Source organism: Bufo bufo, chromosome 4 (genome assembly GCF_905171765.1).
Source record: "Bufo bufo chromosome 4, aBufBuf1.1, whole genome shotgun sequence".
Lineage (NCBI taxonomy): Eukaryota > Metazoa > Chordata > Amphibia > Anura > Bufonidae > Bufo > Bufo bufo.
Window position 1 is genome coordinate 399019478 of NC_053392.1, and position 26534 is coordinate 399046011.

Sequence of the window (26534 nt, forward strand, 5' to 3'; positions counted from 1 at the left end):
CATTGCCTGATGTGAATGATGCCTTGCACAAAAAAACTCTCAGAATAAATATTACCTAAATATTACAAAACAAACACCTGCTGCCTGGCTGGGCTCTAACTAAACATATGATACAATCCTTGACTCACCTATACAGTGCTGTTCAGATACAGAGTCAGGTCCGGCTTCCTCAGCCAAGCGTATACCAGTCCCTCAGGCTGTAACATGGTCAGTCCAGGCTCTGTCCCAGCCTCGTAGTTTCTCAGCCTAGCCCGGCTGAAAGCACACACCCAGAGCCTCACCTGGCCTCTGTTTGCAAACACGCCCCCGACTGACAGTCTGGGATGCGCTTTTACTCCCCAGTAATGATCCCAGGTAATTACACCTGGGGATCCCTCATGCTAGGGAAAATCTGCCCTGGAATGGAAGGGGTGGATTTGGAGAGCCCACTACCAACCTAGCTCCCAATCCAAGTAAAATCCAGCCCTTAAATACTAAACAAAATAGCTCCAGCAACTATACCTTGCTGAAGCCAGCACCACTCTGGAACTTTACTTATCTCACTCTCTTCCTGACGAAGGACAGCGTACTGTCCGAAACGCATAGATAGGAATTTTGGTACCCACTACTCACCGTAGTGTGTATAGTGACGTCACTATCCGCGTGAGGTATGAAGTATACACTCGGCACAGCGCCACCAGCCGGGGCGCGAGCTGTAATCTAGTTATCCTAACCTGATACCGAGCACCACGTCCGTTCATACTTAAAGAGGAAGGAATAGACACAAAGGAAACGCCAAGGAACAGGTAATTAAAACTAACAGCAATATCAGCCTGAGTATCCTATTGGCAAGTGTGTCAGTGACACCTTCAGTGTATGACAAGTAAGCTGGCATAGGTTGGGAAGAGCGCGGTGTCATATTTATTGATTCTTACAGTGTACATATTTGCAGCGGTTCGTGTAGTACCGCTGCGACACCAGCAGCCAAGTAAGAAAGCAGGAGCTGAAGCGAGCGCTAGGGGCATTGTTTGTTTTTCACTTATGTCACTCAGTTGAGGAACCTGGGTGAGATATACCCCTCTTCCAGGATCCTTATTCACTTTAGCGTTCACATCACCACAATATATATAAATATACTTATCAATAGGAAATGTAATATCAATATTCCCACACTGTACAATATACCTATTTTTTATAATTTCGCTCTTGTGTCTCATTTCTTACTCCCAACTTAAAAGAATCAGACCCAGTAAGAGGATATACACTGCTCAAAAAAATAAAGGGAACACTTAAACAACACAATGTAACTCCAAGTCAATCACACTTCTGTGAAATCAAACTGTCCACTTAGGAAGCAACACTGAGTGACAATCAATTTCACATGCTGTTGTGCAAATGGGATAGACAACAGGTGGAAATTATAGGCAATTAGCAAGACACCCCCAATAAAGGAGTGGTTCTGCAGGTGGTGATCACAGACCACTTCTCAGTTCCTATGCTTCCTGGCTGATGTTTTGGTCACTTTTGAATGCTGGCGGTGCTTTCACTCTAGTGGTAGCATGAGACGGAGTCTACAACCCACACAAGTGGCTCAGGTAGTGCAGCTTATCCAGGATGGCACATCAATGCGAGCTGTGGCAAGAAGGTTTGCTGTGTCTGTCAGCGTAGTGTCCAGAGCATGGAGGCGCTACCAGGAGACAGGCCAGTACATCAGGAGACGTGGATGAGGCCGTAGGAGGGCAACAACCCAGCAGCAGGACCGCTACCTCCGCCTTTGTGCAAGGAGGAACAGGAGGAGCACTGCCAGAGCACTGCAAAATGACCTCCAGCAGGCCACAAATGTGCATGTGTCTGCTCAAACGGTCAGAAACAGACTCCATGAGGGTGATATGAGGGCCCGACGTCCACAGGTGGGGGTTGTGCTTACAGCCCAACACCGTGCAGGACGTTTGGCATTTGCCAGAGAACACCAAGATTGGCAAATTCGCCACTGGCGCCCTGTGCTCTTCACAGATGAAAGCAGGTTCACACTGAGCACATGTGACAGACGTGACAGAGTCTGGAGACGCCGTGGAGAACGTTCTGCTGCCTGCAACATCCTCCAGCATGACCGGTTTGGCATTGGGTCAGTAATGGTGTGGGGTGGCATTTCTTTGGAGGACCGCACAGCCCTCCATGTGCTCGCCAGAGGTAGCCTGACTGATATTAGGTACCGAGATGAGATCCTCAGACCCCTTGTGAGACCATATGCTGGTGCGGTTGTCCCTGGGTTCCTCCTAATGCAAGACAATGCTAGACCTCATGTGGCTGGAGTGTGTCAGAAGTTCCTGCAAGACGAAGGCATTGGTGCTATGGACTGGCCCGCCCGTTCCCCAGACCTGAATCCAATTGAGCACATCTGGGACATCATGTCTCGCTCTATCCACCAACGTCACGTTGCACCACAGACTGTCCAGGAGTTGGCAGATGCTTTAGTCCAGGTCTGGGAGGAGATCCCTCAGGAGACCGTCCGCCACCTCATCAGGAGCATGCATAGGCGTTGTAGGGAGGTCATACAGGCACGTGGAGGCCACACACACTACTGAGCCTCATTTTGACTTGTTTTAAGGACATTACATCAAAGTTGGATCAGCCTGTAGTGTGTTTTTCCACTTAAATTTTGAGTGTGACTCCAAATCCAGAACTCCATGGGTTGAAAAATTTGATTTCCATTTTTTTATTTTTGTGTGATTTTGTTGTCAGCACATTCAACTATGTAAAGAACAAAGTATTTCAGAAGAATATTTAATTAATTCAGATCTAGGATGTGTTATTTTTGTGTTCCCTTTATTTTTTTGAGCAGTGTATTATATATACAGCTTTTGGCTTCCAAATCATGTGAGTTTTGGCCATTTGCCTCTAAAATCTGTTTTATTCAGATGGAAAAGAAGTCCTGCACCGTGATGGCCTCTATCACACGGTCAGAATTTGGTCAGTTTTTCATCAGTATTTGATCAGTATCGGTAAGGCAAAAACAGGAGTGGGTCCAAAACAGAGATAACATGTGATGGAAATATCTGCCTGTCATCTGCGTTTAGGACCCATTCCTGCTTTTGGCTTTCAAATCATGATCAAATCCTGATGCAAAATACTGACCGTGTGATAGAGGCCTTATGGTTGCTCCAAAAACATGATCCTTGGTGTTTTTTATCTTTCGATTCTTCTGACAGATGAGAAGAAGGGTAAAATAAATGGTGATGTCTTCAAGGCAAAACAGGAACACTAGTGGTCCCGTCACAGAGTGGTGAGGGTAGCAACAGAATGAGGAGTCAACATAGTGGTCAAGTCACATAGTGTGGATGGTGGCAACAGCATGAGGAGTCAACATAGTGGCCTAGTCACACAGTGGGGAGGGTGGCAACAGCATGAGGATTCAACATAGGGGCCTGGTCACAGAGAGGGGAGAAAAAGCAGTGACAGTAACAGCACAAGATGGTGGGTGGTAGTAGCAGAAGATGGCAGCAGGTGTGTGGCATCATGTGGGTGGCAGCATCAGAAAAGTGAAGCAAATTGCCAGAATAAACGGGCCATTTTTCACAATGTGTTGGTGTGGCAGCACACTGCAGTCAGAAAATTACTGCCAGAATGATCTAGTCTGATACCAAAGGCACCGATGTGTGGAAATCCTGGCCCATCCACGCCTGATTCATCTTTAGAAATGTTTCTCTATCAACATTTTCTGATCAAAGGAGAGTTCTCTTTGGGGTAACTATAACCACACTGCACTAAACACCCACTCTGATGCCACAATACTGGCTGGGCAAAAAAGCTTGTCCAGGGCAAAACCAGCCAGTGGTGGCCACAAATCAAGTTTGGCTGCCCTGTAGTTCAGAGGATCATGGGTTAAGTTGTCACTGATAGAGCATGTGCTGATCCTGCAGTCATGGCGGTGAAGCATGAGTGTAGGAGGTCCTACCAGTCAGACCTAAGTGAGGATGGGCGATAGCGCACATAGGCAACGACCAACCGACTACATAGGATGTCTCGATAGTAATTGAGTTTATCATCCCACTCAGCAGGCGTAAAAAAGGCCCCCATTTTGGCCTGGTAGCGAAGGTCTAACATCGTGGAGGGCATGTAGTCATCCTACTGCCAAATGGTGATAATGTGGATGTCACTATGCAAGCAACTCAGCATGCATTTAGCCATTTGCACAAGGGAATCTGAGTTATTCCCTGCCTCCATATCCACTGCACAATGCCACGGTCTGTCTGGGTCATCTGCCTGGTCTTCCTCATCACCCTTCAGCTCCCCATGCTCCTCCTGTTCCTGTCCTGTCATTTGGGCAGATAAACCACCTATTTCTGTATACGTTTCCTGGGCGTTAATGCCCTCCTCCTTCTCCTCCTCCGCCAGTTCAGCTTCCACAGGGCTCAGGTATCTGTGAAATGTAGGCACCACGTCTCCTGTCCCCTGGTCAGCGAGATTTATCAGCTTCTGCTCCAGGACATGAAGGAGTGGAATGACATTATCCTGGTGACTGACAAATGAAGTAGCCTCCTCAAAGGGCCTGAGCAAATGGCAGGTGTCAAGCATGAACTGCCACTGGTTAATGTCAAAGTTACACTGGGAAGTACCCCTGTCTAGAGATGGCCCGAATAGTTCCCGGCGAACATATGCGATGTTCGGTCCGCCCCCTATACATCATCATTGAATAAACTTTGACCCTGTACCTCACAGTCAGCAGACACATTCCAGCCAATCAGTAGCAGACCCTCCCTCCCAGAACTTCCCACCTCCTGGGAATCTGCATTCGGAATCTGCATTCTCAGTGAGAGGAGGGACAGTGCTGCTGCTGCTGCTGATTCAATAGGGAAAGCGTTAGCTAGGGCAGTGTTCTGTGTCCACAGACTCATCTGCTGTAAGGACAGCGTCCTGACAGCACCCCAAAAAGCCCTTTTCAGGGCTGGTACATCAGTCTGCTTTTTTTAATTTTTTTTATATATATTGCAGTTGCCTGCCCGTGTGTGAGAGGCTGCAGGCTCATTCACAGACAGTACTGTGTGCACACCATTCATACAGGGTGTGACAGAAAATACCTCGCAGATAAAAAAAAATTATATTTTATATTTTTCTGTGATCTAATCACATTTGCAAGCCCGTGTGTGTCAGGCCCACACAGACTGTATTGTGGCCACTGGCTAGTGGCTAGGCCTCCACTTATACCGTTATAGGGTGTCACTCACTCACAAATACCTCGCAGATAAAAAAAAATTATATTTAATATTTTTCTGTGATATAATCACAGTTGCAAGCCCATGTGTGTCAGGCCCACACAGACTGTATTGTGGCCACTGGCTAGGCCTCCACTTATACCGTTACAGGGTGTCACTCACTCAAATACCTTTCAGATTAAAAAAATTCTATTTAATATTTTTCTGTGATCTAATCACATTTGCAAGCCTGTGTGTGTCAGGCCCACACAGACTGTATTGTGGCCACTGGCTAGTGGCTAGGCCTCCATTTATACCGTTACAGGGTGTCACACACTCACAAATACCTCGCAGATAAAAAAAAAATTATATTTAATATTTTTCTGTGATCTAATCACATTTACAAGCCCGTGTGTGTCAGGCCCACACAGACTGTATTGTGGCCACTGGCTAGTGGCTAGGCCTCCACTTATACCGTTACAGGGTGTCACTCACTCACAAATACCTCGCAGATAAATAAAAATTCTATTTAATATTTTTCTGTGATCTAATCCCATTTGCAAGCCCGTGTGTGTCAGGCCCACACAGACTGTATTGTGGCCACTGGCTAGTGGCTAGGCCTCCACTTATACCGTTACAGGGTGTCACTCACTCACAAATACCTCGCAGATAAATAAAAATTCTATTTAATATTTTTCTGTGATCTAATCACAGTTGCAAGCCAGTGTGTGTCAGGCCCACACAGACTGTATTGTGGCCACTGGCTAGTGGCTAGGCCTCCACTTATACCGTTACAGGGTGTCACTCACTCACAAATACCTCGCAGATAAATAAAAATTCAATTTAATATTTTTCTGTGATATAATCACAGTTGCAAGCCAGTGTGTGGCAGGCCCACACAGACTGTATTGTGGCCACTGGCTAGGCCTCCACTTATACCGTTACAGGGTGTCACTCACTCACAAATACCTCGCAGATAAAAAAAAATTATATTTAATATTTTTCTGTGATATCATCACAGTTGCAAGCCAGTGTGTGTCAAGCCCACACAGACTGTACTGTGCCCACTGCCCACCACTTATATAGGGTGGCACAGTACCTTGCACGCATAGTAACACTTATCTAATAAAAAAATGTCAGGCAGAGGCAGGCCACGCAACAGGGGTCGTCGTGTTCGTGGTGCTGTGATTTCCACTGGCCCTGGAATAATGCCCAGTGTTCAGAGGCCACGTACCCTGAACCCGAAAAATTCGGAGAAAATAGTTGACTGGCTTACACAGGACACCCAATCTTCAACAGCTTCCGCTAAGAACCTTGACGCACCATCCTCCTCCAGCTCAGCTTTGGTCACCTGCTCTCAAGTTACCACTCTCCCGTCCGCCGCCACCAACACCACTACCACCACAGCCACCACAGCCGCTTCACTTGATCCCTCAGAGGAGTTATTTACACATCAGTTGGATGAAATTAGTGATGCGCAACCATTATTGCCAGAGGATGGAGATAACAGGGATATGTCTCAGTCAGGCAGCATTACACACATGGACGTACAGTGTGATGATGATGATGATGTACCCGCTGCTGCTTCCTTTGCTGAGGTGTCAGATACAAGTGAAGTGGTTGATGATGACGATGTGTCCGTGGATGCCACCTGGGTGCCTGCTCGAAGAGAAGAAGAAGAGGGGGAAAGTTCAGAAGGGGAGACAGAGAGAAGGAGGAGACAAGTTGGAAGCAGGGGGAGGTCGTCGCAAGGAGCTAGTGGCACAGTCAGACAGCATGTATCGGCACCCGGGGTCAGCCAGACAGCACGCCAATCAACACATGCTGTTGCCACCACCAGAATGCCGTCATTGCAAAGCTCAGCAGTGTGGCTTTTTTTTTTGTGTGTCTGCCTCTGACAACAGCAATGCCATTTGCAACCTGTGCCAAATGAAACTGAGTCGTGGGAAGTTCAACACCCACCTAGGTACAACTGCTTTGTGAAGGCACATGATCGCACATCACAAACGCCTATGGGATCAACACATGATGACGAGTAGAAGCAGCACACAAGCTCAAAGCCACCATCCTCCTCCTGGTCCAGCATCTTCAGCCACGTCAACCACTGCTGTCCTCCTTGCCCCCTCTCAACCACCCGCCACTCCGCCTCTCACCTTCAGCAGTTCCATCTCATCTGCCCACAGTCAGGTGTCTGTAAAGGAAATGTTTGAGGGTAGGAAGCCAATGTCACAGAGTCACCCCCTTGCCCGGCGTCTGACAGCTGGCTTGACGGAACTCTTAGCCCGACAGCTTTTACCATACCAGCTGGTGGAGTCTGAGGCCTTCAAAAAATTAGTCGCTATTGGGACACCACAGTGGAAGGTACCCGGATGAATTTTTTTTTCAAAAAAGGCAATCCCAAACCTCTACTCAATGATTGAAAAGGAAGTCATGGCATCTCTGGCATACAGTGTTGGGGCAAGGGTCCATCTGACCACTGATACCTGGTCTGCAAAGCACGGTCAGGGCAGGTATATCACCTACACTGCGCATTGGGTCAACCTGCTGACGGCTGCCAAGCATGGAATGCGTGGCTCTGCAGCGGAGTTGGTGACACCGCCATGACTTGCAGGCAGGCCTACTGCCACCTCCTCTACTCCTCCTACTCTATCCTCTTCCATAACCTCCTCGGCTGAGTCCTCTTCTGCTGCGGTGTCTGGCTGCACATCAACTGAATCCCCCTAGCTCCCCAGGGGCTATTCCACATCCCGGATACGACAGTGTCACGCTGTCTTGGGGTTGACTTGCCTGAAAGCAGAGAGCCACACCGGACCAGCACTCCTGTCTGCCCTGAATGCACAGGTGGATCAGTGGCTGACCCCGCACCAACTGGATATCGGCAAAGTGGTGTGTGACAATGGAAGCAATTTGTTGGCGGCATTGAATTTGGGCAAGTTGTCACATGTGCCGTGCATGGCACATGTGTTGAATCTCATCGTACAACGCTTTGTGTCTAAGTATCCAGGCCTACAGGACGTCCTCAAGCAGGCCAGGAAGGTGTGTGGCCATTTCAGGCGTTCCTACACGGCCATGGCGCACTTTTCAGACATTCAGCGCCGAAACAACATGCCAGTGAGGCGCTTGATTTGCGATAGCCCAACACGTTGGAATTCAACACTCCTAATGTTCGACCGCCTGCTCCAACAAGAAAAAGCCGTCAACGAGTATTTGTATGACCGGGGTGCTAGGACAGCCTCTGCGGAGCTGGGAATTTTTTTGCCACGTTACTGGACGCTCATGCGCAATGCCTGTAGGTTCATGCGTCCTTTTGAGGAGGTGACAAACCTAGTCAGTCGCACCGAAGGCACCATCAGCGACCTCATCCCATTTGTTTTCTTCCTGGAGCGTGCCCTGCGAAGAGTGCTGGATCAGGCTGTAGATGAGCGTGAAGATGAAGAGGAAGAGTTGTGGTCACCATCACCACCAGAAATAGCCTTGTCATCATCGCTTGCCGGACCTGCGGCAACGCTGCAAGAGGAGTATGAGGAAGAGGAGTCAGAGGAGGAATGTGGCTTTGAGGAGAAGGAAGACCAACCACAGCAGGCATCCCAGGGTGCTCGTTGTTGTCACCTATCTGGGACCCGTGGTGTTGTACGTGGCTGGGGTGAAGAACAGACCGTCAATGACATCAGTGAGGACGAGGAATGGGAAATGAGTAGCTCGGCATCCAACCTTGTGCAAATGGGGTCTTTCTGTCATGTCTGTTGAGGGACCCTCGTATAAAAAGGATGAAGGAGAACGACCTGTACTGGGTGGCCACGCAACTAGACCCCCGGTATACAGGTTCTTCTAAAAAAATTAGCATATTGTGATAAAGTTCATTATTTTCTGTAATGTACTGATAAACATTAGACTTTCATATATTTTAGATTCATTACACACAACTGAAGTAGTTCAAGCCTTTTCTTGTTTTAATATTGATGATTTTGGCATACAGCTCATGAAAACCCAAAATTCCTATCTCCAAAAATTAGCATATTTCATCCGACCAATAAAAGAAAAGTGTTTTTAATACAAAAAAAGTCAACCTTCAAATAATTAAGTTCAGTTATGCACTCAATACTTGGTCGGGAATCCTTTTGCAGAAATGACTGCTTCAATGCGGTGTGGCATGGAGGCAATCAGCCTGTGGCACTGCTGAGGTGTTATGGAGGCCCAGGATGCTTCGATAGCGGCCTTAAGCTCATCCAGAGTGTTGGGTCTTGCATCTCTCAACTTTCTCTTCCCAATATCCCACAGATTCTCTATGGGGTTCAGGTCAGGAGAGTTGGCAGGCCAATTGAGCACAGTAATACTGAGTCAGTAAATACTGAGTCAGTAAACCATTTACCAGTGGTTTTGGCACTGTGAGCAGGTGCCAGGTCGTGCTGAAAAATGAAATCTTCATCTCCATAAAGCTTTTCAGCAGATGGAAGCATGAAGTGCTCCAAAATCTCCTGATAGCTAGCTACATTGACCCTGCCCTTGATAAAACACAGTGGACCAACACCAGCAACTGACATGGCACCCCAGACCATCACTGACTGTGGGTACTTGACACTGGACTTCAAGCATTTTGGCATTTCCCTCTCCCCAGTCTTCCTCCAGACTCTGGCACCTTGATTTCCGAATGACATGCAAAATTTTGCTTTCATCCAAAAAAAAAGTACTTTGGACCACTGAGCAACAGTCCAGTGCTGCTTCTCTGTAGCCCAGGTCAGGCGCTTCTGCTGCTGTTTCTGGTTCAAAAGTGGCTTGACCTGGGGAATGCGGCACCTGTAGCCCATTTCCTGCACACGCCTGTACACTGTGGCTCTGGATGTTTCTACTCCAGACTCAGTCCAATGCTTCCGCAGGTCCCCCAAGGTCTGGAATCGGTCCTTCTCCACAATCTTCCTCAGGGTCCGGTCACCTCTTCTCGTTGTGCAGCGTTTTCTGCCACACTTTTTCCTTCCCACAGACTTCCCACTGAGGTGCCTTGATACAGCACTCTGGGAACAGCCTATTCGTTCAGAAATTTCTTTCTGTGTCTTACCCTCTTGCTTGAGGGTGTCAATGATGGCCTTCTGGACAGCAGTCAGGTCGGCAGTCTTACCCATTATTGCGGTTTGAGTAATGAACCAGGCTGGGGGGTTTTAAAAGCCTCAGGAATCTTTTGCAGGTGTTTAGAGTTAATTAGTTGATTCAGATGATTAGGTTAATAGCTCGTTTAGAGAACCTTTTCATGATATGCTAATTTTTTGAGATATGAATTTTGGGTTTTCATGAGCTGTATGCCAAAATCATCAATATTAAAACAAGAAAAGGCTTGAACTACTTCAGTTGTGTGTAATGAATCTAAAATATATGAAAGTCTAATGTTTATCAGTACATTACAGAAAATAATAAACTTTATCACAATATGCTAATTTTTTGAGAAGAACCTGTAAGCAGAAAGTGGCGGAAATGTTACCAACTTACCGAAAGTCAGAAAGGATGCAGCAGTTCAAAACAAAACTAAAAAATATGCTTTACACAGCTTATAAGGGGGATGTCACAGCACAACGGGAATCTAACAGGGGAAGAGGTGAAAGTAATCCTCCTCCTACCACGACCACGGCGACAAGGACAGGACGCTTTACAGATGTGTTGTTGATGGAGGACATGCGGAGCTTTTTTCAGTCCTACACATCGCCACAGCCCTTCGGGATCCAGCCTTAGAGAACGCAGACTACCTCGCCTTAACTGCAGATATCAACACTCTGAGGAGCAATGAACCCCTTGACTGTCACTGGGTGTTCAGGCTTGACCTGTGGCCTGAGCTATCCCAGTTTGCGATAGAACTTCTGGCCTGCCCCGCTTCAAGTGTCCTGTCAGAAAGGACCTTCAGTGCAGCAGGAGGCATTGTCACTGACAAAAGAAGTCGCCTCGGTCAAAAAAGTGTTGATTACCTCACCTTCATTAAGATGAATGAGGCATGGATCCCGAAGGGACTGACAGTGGGGGATACGTTTGACTAACAAAAGGCCTGATGACATGCCTTGGCCTCAAAATGGTCCCCACGCTGCTGTATTTAATGTCTGCATACCGGATGACTTTCGTGAATTCTCCGCTACCAACTAGGGTTCAAGCCGCAATGTTTTAGTCACCTTTCTGCCCTGAAAACATCAATTTTTCTGGCCGCTGCTACAACAGCGGCTGCAACAATAACATTATTTTTCAGGCATGTGTACATGCCTAATTTTTCTGGCCTCTGGTGCTGCACTGTGGCTGCAAAAACAAAACAAAAAAAAAAGGCACATACAAGTGTCAATTCCCCTTCGTGATCGTTACCTTGTTGTGGTGAAGGGGCTTGCGTATCACAATGAAGCGATCATCACCTCTATGAGTGTGTTGGCAATGTTGCCACAACCCAGATGATAAGGCCGTTGCTTCATTATGATCAGACCAAAAGCGATCGGCTGGATAATTTTTCATAGAAAAAAAGTTAATTTTTATTTTTATTTTTTTTAAGTTGTATGGGTGGGTTTTTAATACATAAAATAAAAAAATCATAATAAAGTCTCTTAATAGTTTATTAGAAATAATGCAGACAATTTAAAAAATCCCCATCAATTCCAATACAAAGCAAGTACAAAGCTCAGAACTAAATTATTCCAGGATGTCGTAATGGTTCGTTAATTCGACAATGGTTAATCAATTCGACACACGTCCCCGGATAGGGGAGGTAACAGGGATTAAACTGATAGGAATAGTACTAGTTAAGACACCACTCATATAGGGTGTCACAGCACATTGCTCCGTGCACGCACAGTGCCCCAACTTGGGAGTAAGAGGACCGACCAAGCTGCTTTTTCCATCTCCCGGTTCCTAAAATCAATTCAGTTTGGTGTATCAGAGATTGGTCTGTCACTGTGAAGGCAGTCGAAGGTACCCGGCCTAAATTTCTTTTCACAAAAGGCAATCCCACCCTGATATGGGACGTAACAGGGATTAAACTGATGAGAATAGTACTACAGAAATACCACTCATATCGGGTGTGACAGTAAATTGCACGGCGCAGACGCAGTGATCGTGGCGTGGATTCAAACAAAGGGGAGGGAGCCAGCGTTTTTTTTTAACCATCTCCCCGTTCGAAAAATCTATTTAATAAATGGACCCCAGATTGGGGACGTAACTGGGATTAAACTGATGAGAAGAGAGAACTACAGAAAATACCACTCATATCGGGTGGGACAGTAAATTGCACGGCGCAGACGCAGTGACCGTGGTGTGGATTCAAACAATGGGGAGGGAGCCAGCGTTTTTTTAACCATCTCCCCGTTCGAAAAATCAATTTAATAAATGGATCCCAGATTGGGGACCATACAGGGATTAAACTAATGAGAAGAGAGAACTACAGAAAATACCACTCATATCGGGTGGGACAGTAAATTGCACGGCGCAGACGCAGTGACCGTGGCGTGGATTCAAACAAAGGGGAGGGAGCCAGCGTTTTTTTAACCATCTCCCCGTTCGAAAAATCCATTTAATAAATGGACCCCAGATTGGGGACGTAACAGGGATTAAACTGATGAGAAGAGAGAACTACAGAAAATACCACTCATATCGGGTGGGACAGTAAATTGCACGGCACAGACGCAGTGACCGTGGATTCAAACAAAGGGGAGGGAGCCAGCGTTTTTTTAACCATCTCCCCGTTCGAAAAATCTATTCAATTCACCTTTCCGGGACCCTTGGTGTTGTACGTGGCTGGGTAGAGGAAGAAACCTTTAATGACATCAACGGGACATGGCTAGCTTGGTATCCAACCTTGTACAAATGGGGAGTTTGCAGTTGGGCAAATGGACTGTTTGCGGTTGTTTGCGGTGCATTAAAAGGGGAGTTTGGTCTGTTAATGTCTGTGAAGCGGGCGTAACCCTTACACTACCTGATTGATACAACATCATACCTGATCGTATACACACACTGGATTGGTGATTTATGCCCTTTATGGATTAGAATCCAACTCTGCGTCAACTATGTAATTTTCCATGGGAGTTTTGCCATGGATCCCCCTCCGGCATGCCACAGTCCAGGTGTTAGTTTCCTTGAAACAACTTTTCATCACTACTGTGGCTAGAAAGAGTCCCTGTGGGTTTTAAAATTCGCCTGCCTATTGAAGTCTATGGCGGTTCACCCGTTCGCGAACATTTGCAGAAATTCGCGTTCGCCTATCGCGAACGGAAAATTTTATGTTTGCGACATCTCTAGTAATAGAATTGCTTATTTATAAAATAAGGTCGGCACCCCAATATTACACAGGTTATTACCCCAATTTGAGAATCAAGGCATAATAGAATTGTTTATCTATTAAACAAGTTGGACACCCCAATAACAGTTATATTAGACAGCTTATTCAGCCCAATTTGAGAATCAAGGCGTAATAGAAAAGAAGAGCTCTACAGCTATTAGATGTCAGCAAGCTTACCCACTCAAGCAACAAATTCTATAGAGAGTGTGTGTATTACATATAAATGTGGTCAAACGTTCCATGGCCAATGGATGCCCAATTATGAAGGCAATCTCTTAGTATTGCATGCAAAAACATGCATCTATTGGCCACTAAATGTAGGCAGGGTTTTGTTTTCTTGTGTCATTTGGTACTTCTGTTCTTACCATTACGTGACAGCTACACATTCAGACTTCTTGATGTTGTTTTGGAAGCAAAAGTTCAAAGCAGAGAAGAATTAATATCTGTCCTTTACACTTTATCCCCTTTTATGATCCACTCCTAATTTTGGCTTTGATAACTTCATAAGGAAACTTTATTGTATGGCTGTACCCATAGGGTACGGCCACATGGTCAGGTTTCCTGATATAGTTGTGAACAAGCTCTGCCTGTTCCTGCTGTTTCTGCTAAAACTGAAGCTATGAACTATGGGTCTGCCTATAATGTTACGCAGGATATCTTTAGTGTTTCACCTGCTCTCCCTAGTTTTATAGCATTTTTGAACTACACCCAACTGCTACAGCGTTTTATGTATTACAACCTACGTTGGCCAATTACTTCAATATGAACTCTCTACTTAGTGAAATGTGTACACTATACTATTGTGTATCCTACATGTTTCTCTGCTTATGCTATTTTGGCATTTACACTGACCAAAAATATAAACGCAACACTGTCGGTTTTGCTGAAACATTTTCTACATACACAAAAGACCCATTACTCTCAAATATTGCTCACAAATCTGTCTAAATCTGTGTTAGTGAGCACTTCTCCTTTGCCGAGATAATCCATCCCACCTCACAGGTGTGGCATATCAAGGTGATGATTAGACAACATGAATATTGCACAGGTGTGCCTTAGACTGCCCACAATAAAACTACTCTGAAATGTGCAGTTTGATCACACAGCACAATGCCACAGATGTTGCAACGTTTGAGGGAGCGTGCAATTGGCATGCTGACTGCAGGAATGTCTACCAGAGCTGTTGCCCGTGCAATGGATGTTCATTTCTCTACCATAAGCCGTCTCCAAAGGCATTTCAGAGATTTTGGCAGTACATCCAACTGGCCTCACAACCGCAGGCTGAGGCAAATGGTGGCCACACCAGATACTGACTGGTTTTCTGACCCCCCCCAGTAAGGCAAAACTGTGCACATTTCAGAGTGGTCTTTTATTGTGGGCAGTCTAAGGCACACCTGTGCAATATTCATGCTGTCTAATCAGCACCTTGATATGCCACACCTGTGAGGTGAGATTGATCATCTTGGCAAAGGATAAATGCTCATTAACACAGATTTAGACAGATTTGTGAACAATATTTGAGAGTAATGGGTCTTTTGTGTATGTACTGTAGTTTGCTATGGACACTTTTTTTATATAGTCTGTGTTGTTTTTTTAAGACAAAATAAAGTACAATTTAAGCATTGTTATCTGTTATAAACATATTAGCAATAGAAAATGTTTTTTTGTTATTCCTAAAAACCTTATTTAAAGTTAGAATAGAATATAAAAACTATAAAGTCAAACAAACTGATGCTATGGTAGGCATTTTTATATAACAAAGAGGAGGAATACTAAATGCAAAAAAAAAACAACTCACTACAGCGTGGAATATCACAGAATTCCCATCGCGTGTTTGGATCAGTAGTAAAACACCATGGTCGTGATTCTCCATCTGGGTTGCGGCAGTAATTATTTATTAGATTCTTCTCAGGAATGCTGAAAAACACAATTAAAAATTATTCTTACAGTATCTCTGAGAAATATATATAACTATATCTGAAATAGACACATATTGATATGGTAAATTTATTTGGAATATATTGTTCCATACAGTATATTTGTAACGGGGTTCCGAAGGTGCACTCGGTCCCCCATTACCCGCAGACCTGTTGCTTAGCTTTGGGAATGAGGATCTGTGTTTGACCTCATTCCCAGGGCGGCTTTACTAGCTGGGTGGCTTCCTGCTCCTAGTCTGCCTTGAGCGCCGAGCTGATCACTCGGTGCTCGACTGGTTGGTCTGTCGGTCATGTGACGCTGGCCACGTCACATGACCCTCACTCCCCACTATAAATACAGGCAGCCTGCTGGCCACAGGTTGCCTGTTAATTTAGGTTCCACCTGTGATTTGGTCTTTCCTGGCGTACTTACCTCCTGCTGAATTCCTGACGATCCTCTGCCTGCTCCTTGTGTACTTTGCTGCTATCCTGGTATTCTGACCCCGGCCTCCTCCTGACGTTCCTCTGCTGACTCCTTTGGTACTTCACGTCTCTCCTGGTATTTATGACCCCGGCTTCTCCTGACAATTCTCTGCTTGCTCCATTTGTACTTTGTAGCTTTCCTGGTATTGACTCGGTCCGTTCACGTCCTGTTGTTTGTCTGTCTGTCATCCCTGCACTTATTCCAAGTTAGGGATTGCCGTCCAGTTGTCCCCTGTCATTAGGACTCGCGAGGCAAGTAGGCAGGGCCAGGGGTAAGGGTGGAGCGCAGTGGTCACTTCCCTCCCCCCTGTGTGTGTGTACGCGACCGTTACAATATTTATGGTTCACATTCCAAGGGCTTATATCACAATGGTGTTTTCATATATTTACCAAGTGAAGCCACCCTATATGTTTTCATGCTGCAAACACTTTATCAGCATACCCAAAACTGGTAACAGAAACTTTTTTCACAGAAAATTGTGCCTTCTTTCAAAGGCAGTTATCAATTAAACTATTCAAAATTTGTATAGTGTTGCATACTTTCAGATTAGTAATGTTAGGCTAATTTTGTGTGATCCCTACTTTCTATTAGAATAAAGGGACTGAATGTGGCTGAGCTGGATATACCCCCAATGTAACCCTTAACCCCTTTCTGACCTTGGTATTTTCGATTTTTATTTTTATTTTTGTTTTTTAGTACCCGACTTCCAGGTGCAATAACTTTTTTTTTTTTTCATTCACATATTTTTTGCAGGACAAGTTGTAATTTCTAATAGCACCATTTAATATTGCATACAATTAGAGATGAGCGAATTGAAGCTGACAAAGTGGAATTCGATTGCAACGAATGCAAATTTCCTCGTGCTTCGTGGTAACAAATCACAATTTTTCCTAAAATGGCGGCTACATGTGTGAGGACATGGAGCAAGGAACTCTGGGAAGGCGGGATGACCCATAACGCCATGCATGCAGCCAATCAGCAGCCAGCCAGCCCTGTGATGTCAAAGCTCTATAAATACTGCGGCCATCTTGGATTCAGACATTTTTCATCGTTCTGAGTGCAGTAACAGACGTGAGAAGGCGCTAGGGACAGCAATAGGAAAAACCTCATTGTGAAAAAAAAAAACTTTTTTTTTTTTTTTTTTTATAAGTGCAGGGAAAGGATAGGGAGGAATCATTTCACAGCATCTTAGTGCAGGGAGAGACATCAGAAGGCACTAGCGGCAGTGCTAGAAAGCGATTTACAAGTGCAGCGAAAGATTATTTGGGGATTAATTTGCTTTTAATTTATTTAGTTCAGCTAAAAGTATGTCAGACAGAGAAGTGCCAGGCCATGCACAGAGGAGTGGCAGAGTCCTAAATGTTTCTGGCGCAGGCAGAGGTCGCAGCAGAGTAAAGGGGCGTGGTAGCAGGAGTCGCAGTGAGAGGCCTGAGCTCCCACTGTCACCTAGCCGTCGTGTCTTGACCAGCAACCCAGCGGTTCTTGATTGGTTAACTCGGTCATCAACTTCATCCCAAGTGTCATCAGACACCCCCAGGCCAACAGTCTGTGGGTTTGTCAGACACAACCCTTAGTTGGCATGGTCCGGGAGCAGGACCTGTACTCAACCTGCCTCTGTTCTTTGCTGTTCCCTCAGCCACAGGAATATTGTATGCTGTGGGCTCAGATCTACTAAACAGCGAGGACGAGCTACTAGAGGACAGTCAGCAGCAACTGCCCAGCCAAGATCTGGAGGAGACATCCGCCACTTCCTCCGCTAGGCCGGCAAGTAGTGATGAGGAGAAGAAGTGATGTGGGAGGTGGTGTTGCAAGCGGTCAGGCTCCTTACCCAGAGACATCAGTGACGTGCAGACACTACTCGATGATGATGAAGCCGATCGCACTTGGGAGCCGGGTGCAGAAGGGGCTTCATCATCATCAGGAGAAGAGGGTGGCAGCTTGCCCGTGAGGCAGCGGCTGAGCCAGCAAGGTTGTAGCCTGGCTGGGAGTCAGCAGGGTGGCAGCAGTGGGAGGTCGGGAACCAAAACGTGCCCGGGGTAGACCACCTGCTTCGCAGTAGCCTACCTGCCCGGAAAGTAGTGGTGCAGGGGTTCACGGATTCAGCAGCGGTAGCAGTCAGTCAGTGTGGACTGTTGGGGGGAAAATCACCTACTCGGCGGTGTGGCAGTTTTTTGTTAAGCCGCCGGAGGAGGTTAACATGGCCATATGTAGAATATGTGGGCAGAAGGTGAAGCGTAGCCAGGGTGCCAATGTTGGCACCACGGCCCTGCGTCAACATATGCAGCGTCACCATAAAGTGGCCTGGGATAACTGTGGCTCCGATGTGGTGGTCCAGCCTGCCACAGTAACCGCTGCATCACCCAGTGGCACGCACCCGGTTTCAGGCAGTCAAGGCTCCACCACCGTAAGCTGAAGGAAGCTGTCTGTCATTCCCATCTTCTGCTGGTCCAGATGCTCCTGCTCCTCCTCCTCTTCGTCAGTCATTCCGTCAGCAATCAATAACCGAAGCAATTGCCAAGAGACAGCAGTATGCGTGCACTCATCCAACAGCACAGAAGCTGAATGTGCTCCTGGCCAAGATGCTGGTGCTGCAGTCTCTCCCTTTCCAAGTGTTGGACTCTGCACCTTTCAGATTACTGATGGCTTGTGCTCACCCGAGGTGGAGAGTCCCAAGCCATCATTTCTTTGCGAAAAAGGCAGTACCAGCCCTGCACAAATATGTAGAACAGGAGGTGGGCCAGTCCTTGAGCCTGTTGGTGTATGCCAAAGAGCATGGCAGCGCCGACGTGTGGAGCTGTAACTACGCTCAGGGACAATACATGTCCTTTACGGCCCACTGGGTGAATGTGGTTCCTGCACAGCCACACCAGCAACTTGGCCAGGTCACGCCGCTTCCACCTCCATATTGTCACGCAGTTGGTCATTGCGACAATATCCGCCTCTGCCTCATCATCCTCCACCATGTCCTCAGACTCCACTGCAGGGACAAGTCACAGTGCCCCTCCAGCATACCACATGTGCAGGGCACAGCGGTGTCACGCTGTTCTTGACCTCGTTTGCCTTGGCAAACGGAGTCGCACAGGGGAGGAACTGCTCCGTTTCCTTCAGCAAGAAATTGAATCCTGGCTTTTTCCCCGATAACTCAAAATCGAAACCATAGTGACCGACAATGGGAAGAACATTGTGTCGCCGCTGCGTTAAGGAGGGCTGAGCCATGCGCCCTCCATGGCACATGTGTTCAAACTGGTTGTCAAGCGGTTCCTGAACCCATCTGCAAGACATCCTAAAAATGGCCAGGAAACTTTGCATGCACTTCAGCCTTTCGTACACCACAAAGCACACCCTCCTTGAGCTCCAGCGGCAGAACGGCATCTCCCAACATAGGCTAATATGCAACGTTTCCACCCTCCATATGTTGGACCGACTATACGAACAGAGAAAGGCCATCAATGATTTCTTGATGATCCAAGAGGATAGGAGTACTACACCCTCAGTTTGCTCAGGCCCTTTGAGGACGCCACGCTATTTGTCAGTCGCCAGGAATACGGGATGAACGATGTCATTCCACTGCTTTATGTCCTGTAACAGATGGTGGTAACAATGGCTGGTCAGGGGACAGGGGATGTGGCATCTAGATCTCACGGCCACATGAGCCCTGTGGGGGCTGAACTGGAAGAGGAGGAGGAGGGGGGTGGAGGACATTGGAGCACAGGCAATGTGTAGCGAAATGGGTGTTTTTTCTACTCTGTTGACAGGAGAGGAGGAGCAGGGGCAGCCAGAGGAGCTATAAGGCGATGAGGAAGATGAAGAGCCAGACACACCGTGGCAGTATGCAGTGGACATGGAGGCATGGAGTCCCTCTGAGTCACTTGCAGAAATGGCCCGATGCAGCTCACTTACTTGCGTAGTGACAGCTGAATTGTCACTATTCGGCAGAGGGATGACTTCTGGCTCCACCTTGTTGGACCCTCGCTACCGGTCCAAAATGGGTGCCTTTTTTACACCCACTGAGAGGGAGGATAAACTGAACTACTACAGAGACATCCTATGTAGCCAGTTGGCCGCTGCCTATCTGGGCCATCGTCCATCCTCTCGCAGGTCTGACCGGGGAGCCCTCTGCGCTCACGTTCCACTGCTATGGCTGATGGGGAGGGGTGGGGTGGCAGGAGCAGTACCAGCTCCATCAGCAGCAGCCTGAGTCTACAGTCACTGATGAATAGCTGTCACGAGACGCTGGGGCGCTCGCTCTCCTCAGCGCCGCCGGCATCCCGTTTCTGTGCAGGAGCGAGGACGCGCACAGCGCCCTCGTCTCCTTGGTGATAGGGGGCGGGACGGACCGGCCGCTCATGTCTCCTCCGCGCGGCAGGCGTCCCCAGTTCCCCCAGCAACCAGGTGAGGTGTGAGCACCGAGCTGCACACTCGGTGCTCAGCTGTACTTCCTGGTGCGGGTTATGTGACGCTGGCCACAGGTTGCCTGTTAATTTAGGTTCCTGGCGATTTGTTTGATCCCTGTATGCTTACCTGATCCTGTTCCCTGACGATCCTTTGCCTGCTCCTCCTGTACTGCGCATCCCTCCTGGTATTTTGACCTCGGCTTCCACCAGACTATTCTTTGCGGACTCCTGTTGTATTTCTCTACTCTCCTGGTATTTGACCCCGACTTCTTCTGACCATTCTTTGCTTATCCCTCTGTACTGCGTTGCTCTCTTGGTTTTGACCTGGTCCGTTCACAATCCGTTATTTGTCTTGTCTGTCCTGCCAGCACCTATTCTAAGTTAGGGACTGCCGTCCAGTTGTCCCCTGTCATCAGGACTTGTGAGGCAAGTAGGCAGGGCCAGGGGTGAGGGTGGAGCGCCGTGGTCACTATCCTCCCCCCTGTGTGTGTGTGGACGTGACCGTTACAGATTAACAGGCCCAATAACCACTGTATAATGAATCCTCTGGTGACCCTGACTGACCATGTCTCTAATCTGACTCAGATGGTGCAGGAGCTACGGGAAAAACTCTGTTCTTTTGAGTTAGGACAAGGTTCTTCTACTCCTCAGGCCTCCAGTCCGCATTTTGAGCCCCGGATTAAGCTCCCAGAACCCTTTTCTGACCGGAAGAAGTTTCTCTCCTTTAAGGAGAATTGCAAACTTTACTTCCGTTTGCGCCCTGTGTCCTCTGGCCCCAAGAGTCAACGCGTGGGCATTTTCATTTCCCGCCTACAGGGTGATCCCCAGGACTGGGCATTCTCTTTACCTGCTGGCACCAGTTGTTTAACATCTGTGGAGGGGTTTTTTCAGGCCCTGAGTACCCTCTATGATGAACCAAACAGGGCTCTGGTAGCCGAGACTGCTCTAAAGACACTGGTTCAGGGCAATCTACCTGCCGGAGGAGTATTGCATTCAATTCAGAAGGTGGTGTGTCCCCTCAGGATGGAACGAACCAGCCCTTAAGAGTCAGTTTAGGTCTTGTCTGTCTGATAACTTAAAGGATCTGCTAGTCAGTTATCAACTTCCAGAGATCTTAGAGGAGATGATGACCCTTGTTGTCCGACTTGACCGACGGGTTAGAGAGAGACAGGAACGACAGCTCTCTTCTCAGATGGTGGTCCAGCCAGAGACCTATCCCAGAGACAACGCTGAGGTCTCCACCGAGGAACCCATGCAGGTTGGCATGACCCGACGGAATCATCGCCGCAGACGTGGAGATCCTGACCATTGGATCAACCAGTGTCCTAAGAAGGTCCTCTCTGTCAAGTCTCCTAAGGCAAGGCAACCTAAAGACCAGGTACACCCTGATTTTACTAAATGTAAGCTTTTGGTACCCATGACGATTTCTCTGGGGGTAAATAAATGGCCGGGTAAGGCCTTTATTGATTCTGGCTCAGCGGCCAGCTTTATTGACTCTGAGTACGCTGTTAAATTGGGTATTCCAATGTTTGCTTTACCTACACCTATCCATGTCATGGCTATTGATGCTACTCCCCTGATTGGTGGTATGGTGAAGTCATGTACCTCAGAGGTTTCTCTAACCGTGGGTGTGTGCCACTCAGAGAGATGTTCCCTTTTAGTCTTGGATAACTTACCGGTTGAGGTGGTACTAGGGTTGCCTTGGCTCAGATTATATAACCCCACTATAGATTGGTCCAAGGGGGAGTTGGTGAGATGGGGACCAAAGTGTGACTCGTGCTTTTCCGTGGTACAGGCTGGGGTCTCAGTAAAGTCTGATACATTACCCACAGTCGTTAGGGAATATTCTGGTGTATTCTCATCACCAACTCCGGAGGTTCTACCCCCCCCCCCCCATAGACCTTATGATTGCACCATAGAGCTAGTAGAGGGGGCCAAGTTTCCTAAGCGCTGAATTTATAATCTTTCTAAGCCCGAACACAAGGCCATGGAAGATTATATTAAGGAGAGCCTTGGTAAAGGGCATATTAGACCTTCTGTCTCTCCTATGGGAGCGGGGTTTTGTATCGATTACAGGAGATGAAATAAAATCACTGTCCAGAATAGATACTCCCTCCCATTGATTCGGGATCTATTTAACCAGGTTATGGGGGCAACCTGGTTTTCCAAGATTGACCTGAAAGGGGCATACAATCTAATCCAAATCAAGGAGGGAGATGAATGGAAGATGGCGATCAATACTCCGGCAGGACACTTTGAATATCAGGTGATGCATTTTGGACTCAGCAATGCCCCAGCTGTGTTCCAAAACTTTATGAACGATATTCTTAGGGAGTTCTTAGGTAAATTTGTTATTGTCTATCTTGATGACATTTTGATATTCTCTCCTGATTTCAAATCCAATGTGTCTCATGTTAAACAAGTATTAGAGGTGATGAGGGAGAATCAGCTATCCGCTAAACAAGAGAAATGTGTCTTTGGTGTACAGGAGATACTGTTTCTAGGGCATGTCCTGACTCCTCACGCCTTCAAGATGGATCCTAGTAAAGTATTAGCAATTGAGGAATGGGTAAGGCCTTCATCCTTAAAGGCCTTACAAAGGTTCTTAGGTTTCGCCAATTACTATCGTAAATTTATTATGAATTTTTCTGTAATTGCTAAACCATTGACCGACCTTACTAAGAAAGTGGCAGATTTAGAGAATTGGTCTACTGAGGCCATTTCTTCATTTGAAACATTAAAAAAGGCATTCAGTAGTGCTCCCATTCTGATCCAGCCTGATCAGGAGATATCTTTTATTGTGGAGGTGGATGTGTCCGAGGACGGCGAAAGGAGCAGTCCTTTCACAAGGTCCTGCTAGCCTCACTAACCTGAGACCGTGTGCCTTCTTTTCCAGGAAATTCTCTCCCACGGAGAGAAACTACGACATAGGGAATAATGAGCTACTGGCCATTAAATGGGCATTTGAGGAGTGGAGGCATTTTTTGGAGGGGGCAAGGCATTGTGTAACTGTTGTCACTGACCATAAAAACCTAATGTTTCTCGAGTCTGCTAAGAGGTTGAATCCCCGTCAAGCCAGATGGGCTCTGTTTTTTACTCTTTTTTATTTCTCCATTACGTTCAGGCCGGGAAGTAAAAATGTGAAGGCAGACGCATTATCTCGGAGCTTTCATGCTTTTCAACCTACTGAGGCACCGCCTGAATCCATCCTACCAGCAAATATCTTCATAGCAACTCTAACCCAGGATATCTCGACTCACATTAAGGCTGAACAACATCTGGCACCGGTATCCACCCCAACAGATAAGTTGTTTGTTCCAGCTGTTGGGTGAGTGTCACGATTCTGCCTTTTGTGGACATCCGGGTTTTGAGGGCACTAAGGATCTGATTTCTAGATCTTATTGGTGGCCCACTCTAACTAGGGATGTCAAGTCCTACATGTCAGCCTGTGAGGTTTGTGCCAGGTCCAAGACACCTAGGACTCGCCCTGCTGGTAACCTACGACCCCTACCCATTCCCAGTAGACCCTGATCTCATATCTCGATGGACTTTAAAACTGACCTACTGCTGGCAGAGGGTAAGACTGTGGTTTGGGTAGTGGTCGATAGGTTTAGCAAGATGGTCCATTTCATTCCCCTGTCTAAACTCCCGAATGCCAAAACCCTGGCGTCTATTTTTGTGAAAGAAATTGTTTGATTACATGGTATCCCGGAAAATATTGTTTCTGACAGGGGTGTGCAGTTTGTGTCCAAATTCTGGAGGGCCTTCTGTCAAAAATTCTAATTTCATTGTCTTTTTCCTCCGCTTACCACCCTGAGAGTAATGGGCAGACTGAACGCCTTAATCAGTCTGTGGAACAATTCTTGCGGTTGTATGTTGCTGATGACCAGCAATTATGGGTTAAATTCCTTCCATTGGCTGAATTTGCTTTGAATAACTGTGTTAATTCTTCTGCTGGGGTTTCACCTTTCTTTTGTAACCATGGTTTCCATCCCCGTTTTCATTCTTGGTCATCCGTCTCCTCCTCTAACCCTGAGGCGGATAGACTCTCCTCTGAACTGTGCACAGTTTGGGCCCGGGTTCAAATAAACCTAGAAAAGGGTCAAAGTTCTCAAAAACTCAAGGCCGATAGGAGACGTTCAAGGGGGGTGAATTTTCAGTTGGGGATAAGGTATGGTTGTCCTCCAAGAATCTCTCTCTCAAGGTAGATTCTAAAAAATTTGCTCCTCGTTTTATTGGACCATATAAGATCACGGAGGTGATTAACCCGGTATCGTTCAGGTTTGAGCTGCCCGAGTCATTCCACATTCATAATGTGTTCCATAAATCTCTACTTAAAAAATATTTTGAACCGGTAGAACCATCGAAAGCCTCGCCTCTGCCGGTTCTTATTAATGATGCTGTCAAGTATGTGGTGTCTAAAATAGTGGATGTCAGGAAGGTGCGTAATTCCTTGCAGTACCTGATTCACTGGAAGGGGTATGGACCTGAAGAGAGATCTTGGATACCTGCTAGGGAGGTTCATGCTCCTAGACTTGTTAGAAAATTTCATTTAGAACACCCTGAAAGGCCGTCGCCTGAAGTCTTGGGTCCGGTGGCCCCGCATAAAAGGAGGGGTACTGTCACGAGACGCCGGGGCGCTTGCTCTCCTCAGCGCCGCCGGCATCCCGTTTCTGTGCAGGAGCGAGGACGCACCCAGCGCCCTCGTCTCCTTGGTGATAGGGGGCGGGACGGACCGACCGCGCATGTCTCCTCCGCTCGGCTGGCGTCCCCAGTTCCCCCAGCAACCAGGCGAGGTCTGAGCACCAAGCTGGGCACTCGGTGCTCAGCAGTACTTCCTGGTGCGGGTCATGTGACGCTGGCCACGTCACATGACCCCAGCTAGCTAGTATTTAACAGGCAGCCTGCTGGCCACAGGTTGCCTGTTAATTTAGGTTCCTAGCGATTTGTTTGATTCCTGTATGCTTACCTGATCCTGTTCCCTGACGATCCTTTGGCTGCTCCTCCTGTACTGCGCATCCCTCCTGGTATTTTGACCTCGGCTTCCACCAGACTGTTCTTTTTGGACTCCTGTTGTATTTCTCTACTCTCCTGGTATTTGACCCTGGCTTCTCCTGACCATTCTTTGCTTATCCCTCTGTACTGCGTTGCTCTCTTGGTTTTGACCCGGTCTGTTCACGATCCGTTATTTGTCTTGTCTGTCCTCCCAGCACCTATTCTAAGTTAGGGACTGCCGTCCAGTTGTCCCCTGTCATCAGGACTTGTGAGGCAAGTAGGCAGGGCCAGGGGTGAGGGTGGAGCGCAGTGGTCACTATACTCCCCCTGTGTGTGTGTGTGGACGTGACCGTTACAGTAGCTTTCTTCACCCGCATAGTGAAGAAACTACTCACCAGCAGGTGGTGGCATACTTGGACAGCACCCTGCCAACCCACATTGAATATCAGCTGGACTACTGGGCAGCCAAACTGGATTTGTGGCCACAACTAGCAGAGTTTGCCCTGGAAAAGCTGTCCTGCAAGGCATCAGAGTGGGTGTTTAGTGTGGCGGGGGCCATAGTTACCCCAAGGAGAACTCGTCTGTCCACCCAAAATGTGGAGAGACTAACTTTTGTCAAGATGAATAAGGCGTGGATCAGCCAGGATTTCCACCCACCAATGCCTGATCCATGCCGCCTCACCCAAACCTTGAAAAAAGAGACCGGTTTCTTCTGGCTACCTGCCTCAGATGCTACTTTGATTCTGCCACCCGCCTGATGCCACACATCTGATGCCAAGTGCTCCTTCTTTCACCCACCTTCATCAGCGAGTACTGGTATTGCCACCCACCGCCCCACTCTCACACCGGGTCACTTTGTGGTCTCCTGATGCTGCTGCTGCCATCTCCACACTATGTCACCTTCACACTCTGTGGTCTCCTGATGCTGCTGCTGCCATCTCCACACTATGTCACCTTGCCACTCTGTGGCATCCTAATGCTGCTGATGCTGCCATCTCCACACTGTCACCTTGCCACTCTGTGGTATCCTGATGCTGCCATCTCCACACTATGTCACCTTGCCACTCTGTGGTATCCTGATGCTGCTGCTGCCATCTCCACACTGTCACCTTGCCAATCTGTGGTATCCTGATGCTGCTGCCATATCTACACTATGTCACCTTGCCACTCTGTGGTATCCTGATGCTGCTGCTGCCATCTCCACACTATGTCACCTTGCCACTCTGTGGTATCCTCCTGATGCTGCTGCTGCCCTTACCTCCATACTCTGATATTGAGCCACTC

At 47.4% G+C, this 26534-nt stretch overlaps 1 protein-coding gene across 1 annotated transcript in view; it reads right to left on the bottom strand.

The window, feature by feature from the left end:
* The window catches only part of PLG (plasminogen), a 178889-nt gene that overhangs the window by 82489 nt on the left and 69866 nt on the right, over positions 1–26534 (bottom strand). The window contains exon 7 of the mRNA XM_040429283.1: positions 15260–15378. Coding sequence (XP_040285217.1) covers positions 15260–15378 — 119 coding nt within the window. The remainder of the gene's footprint in view (positions 1–15259; positions 15379–26534) is intronic.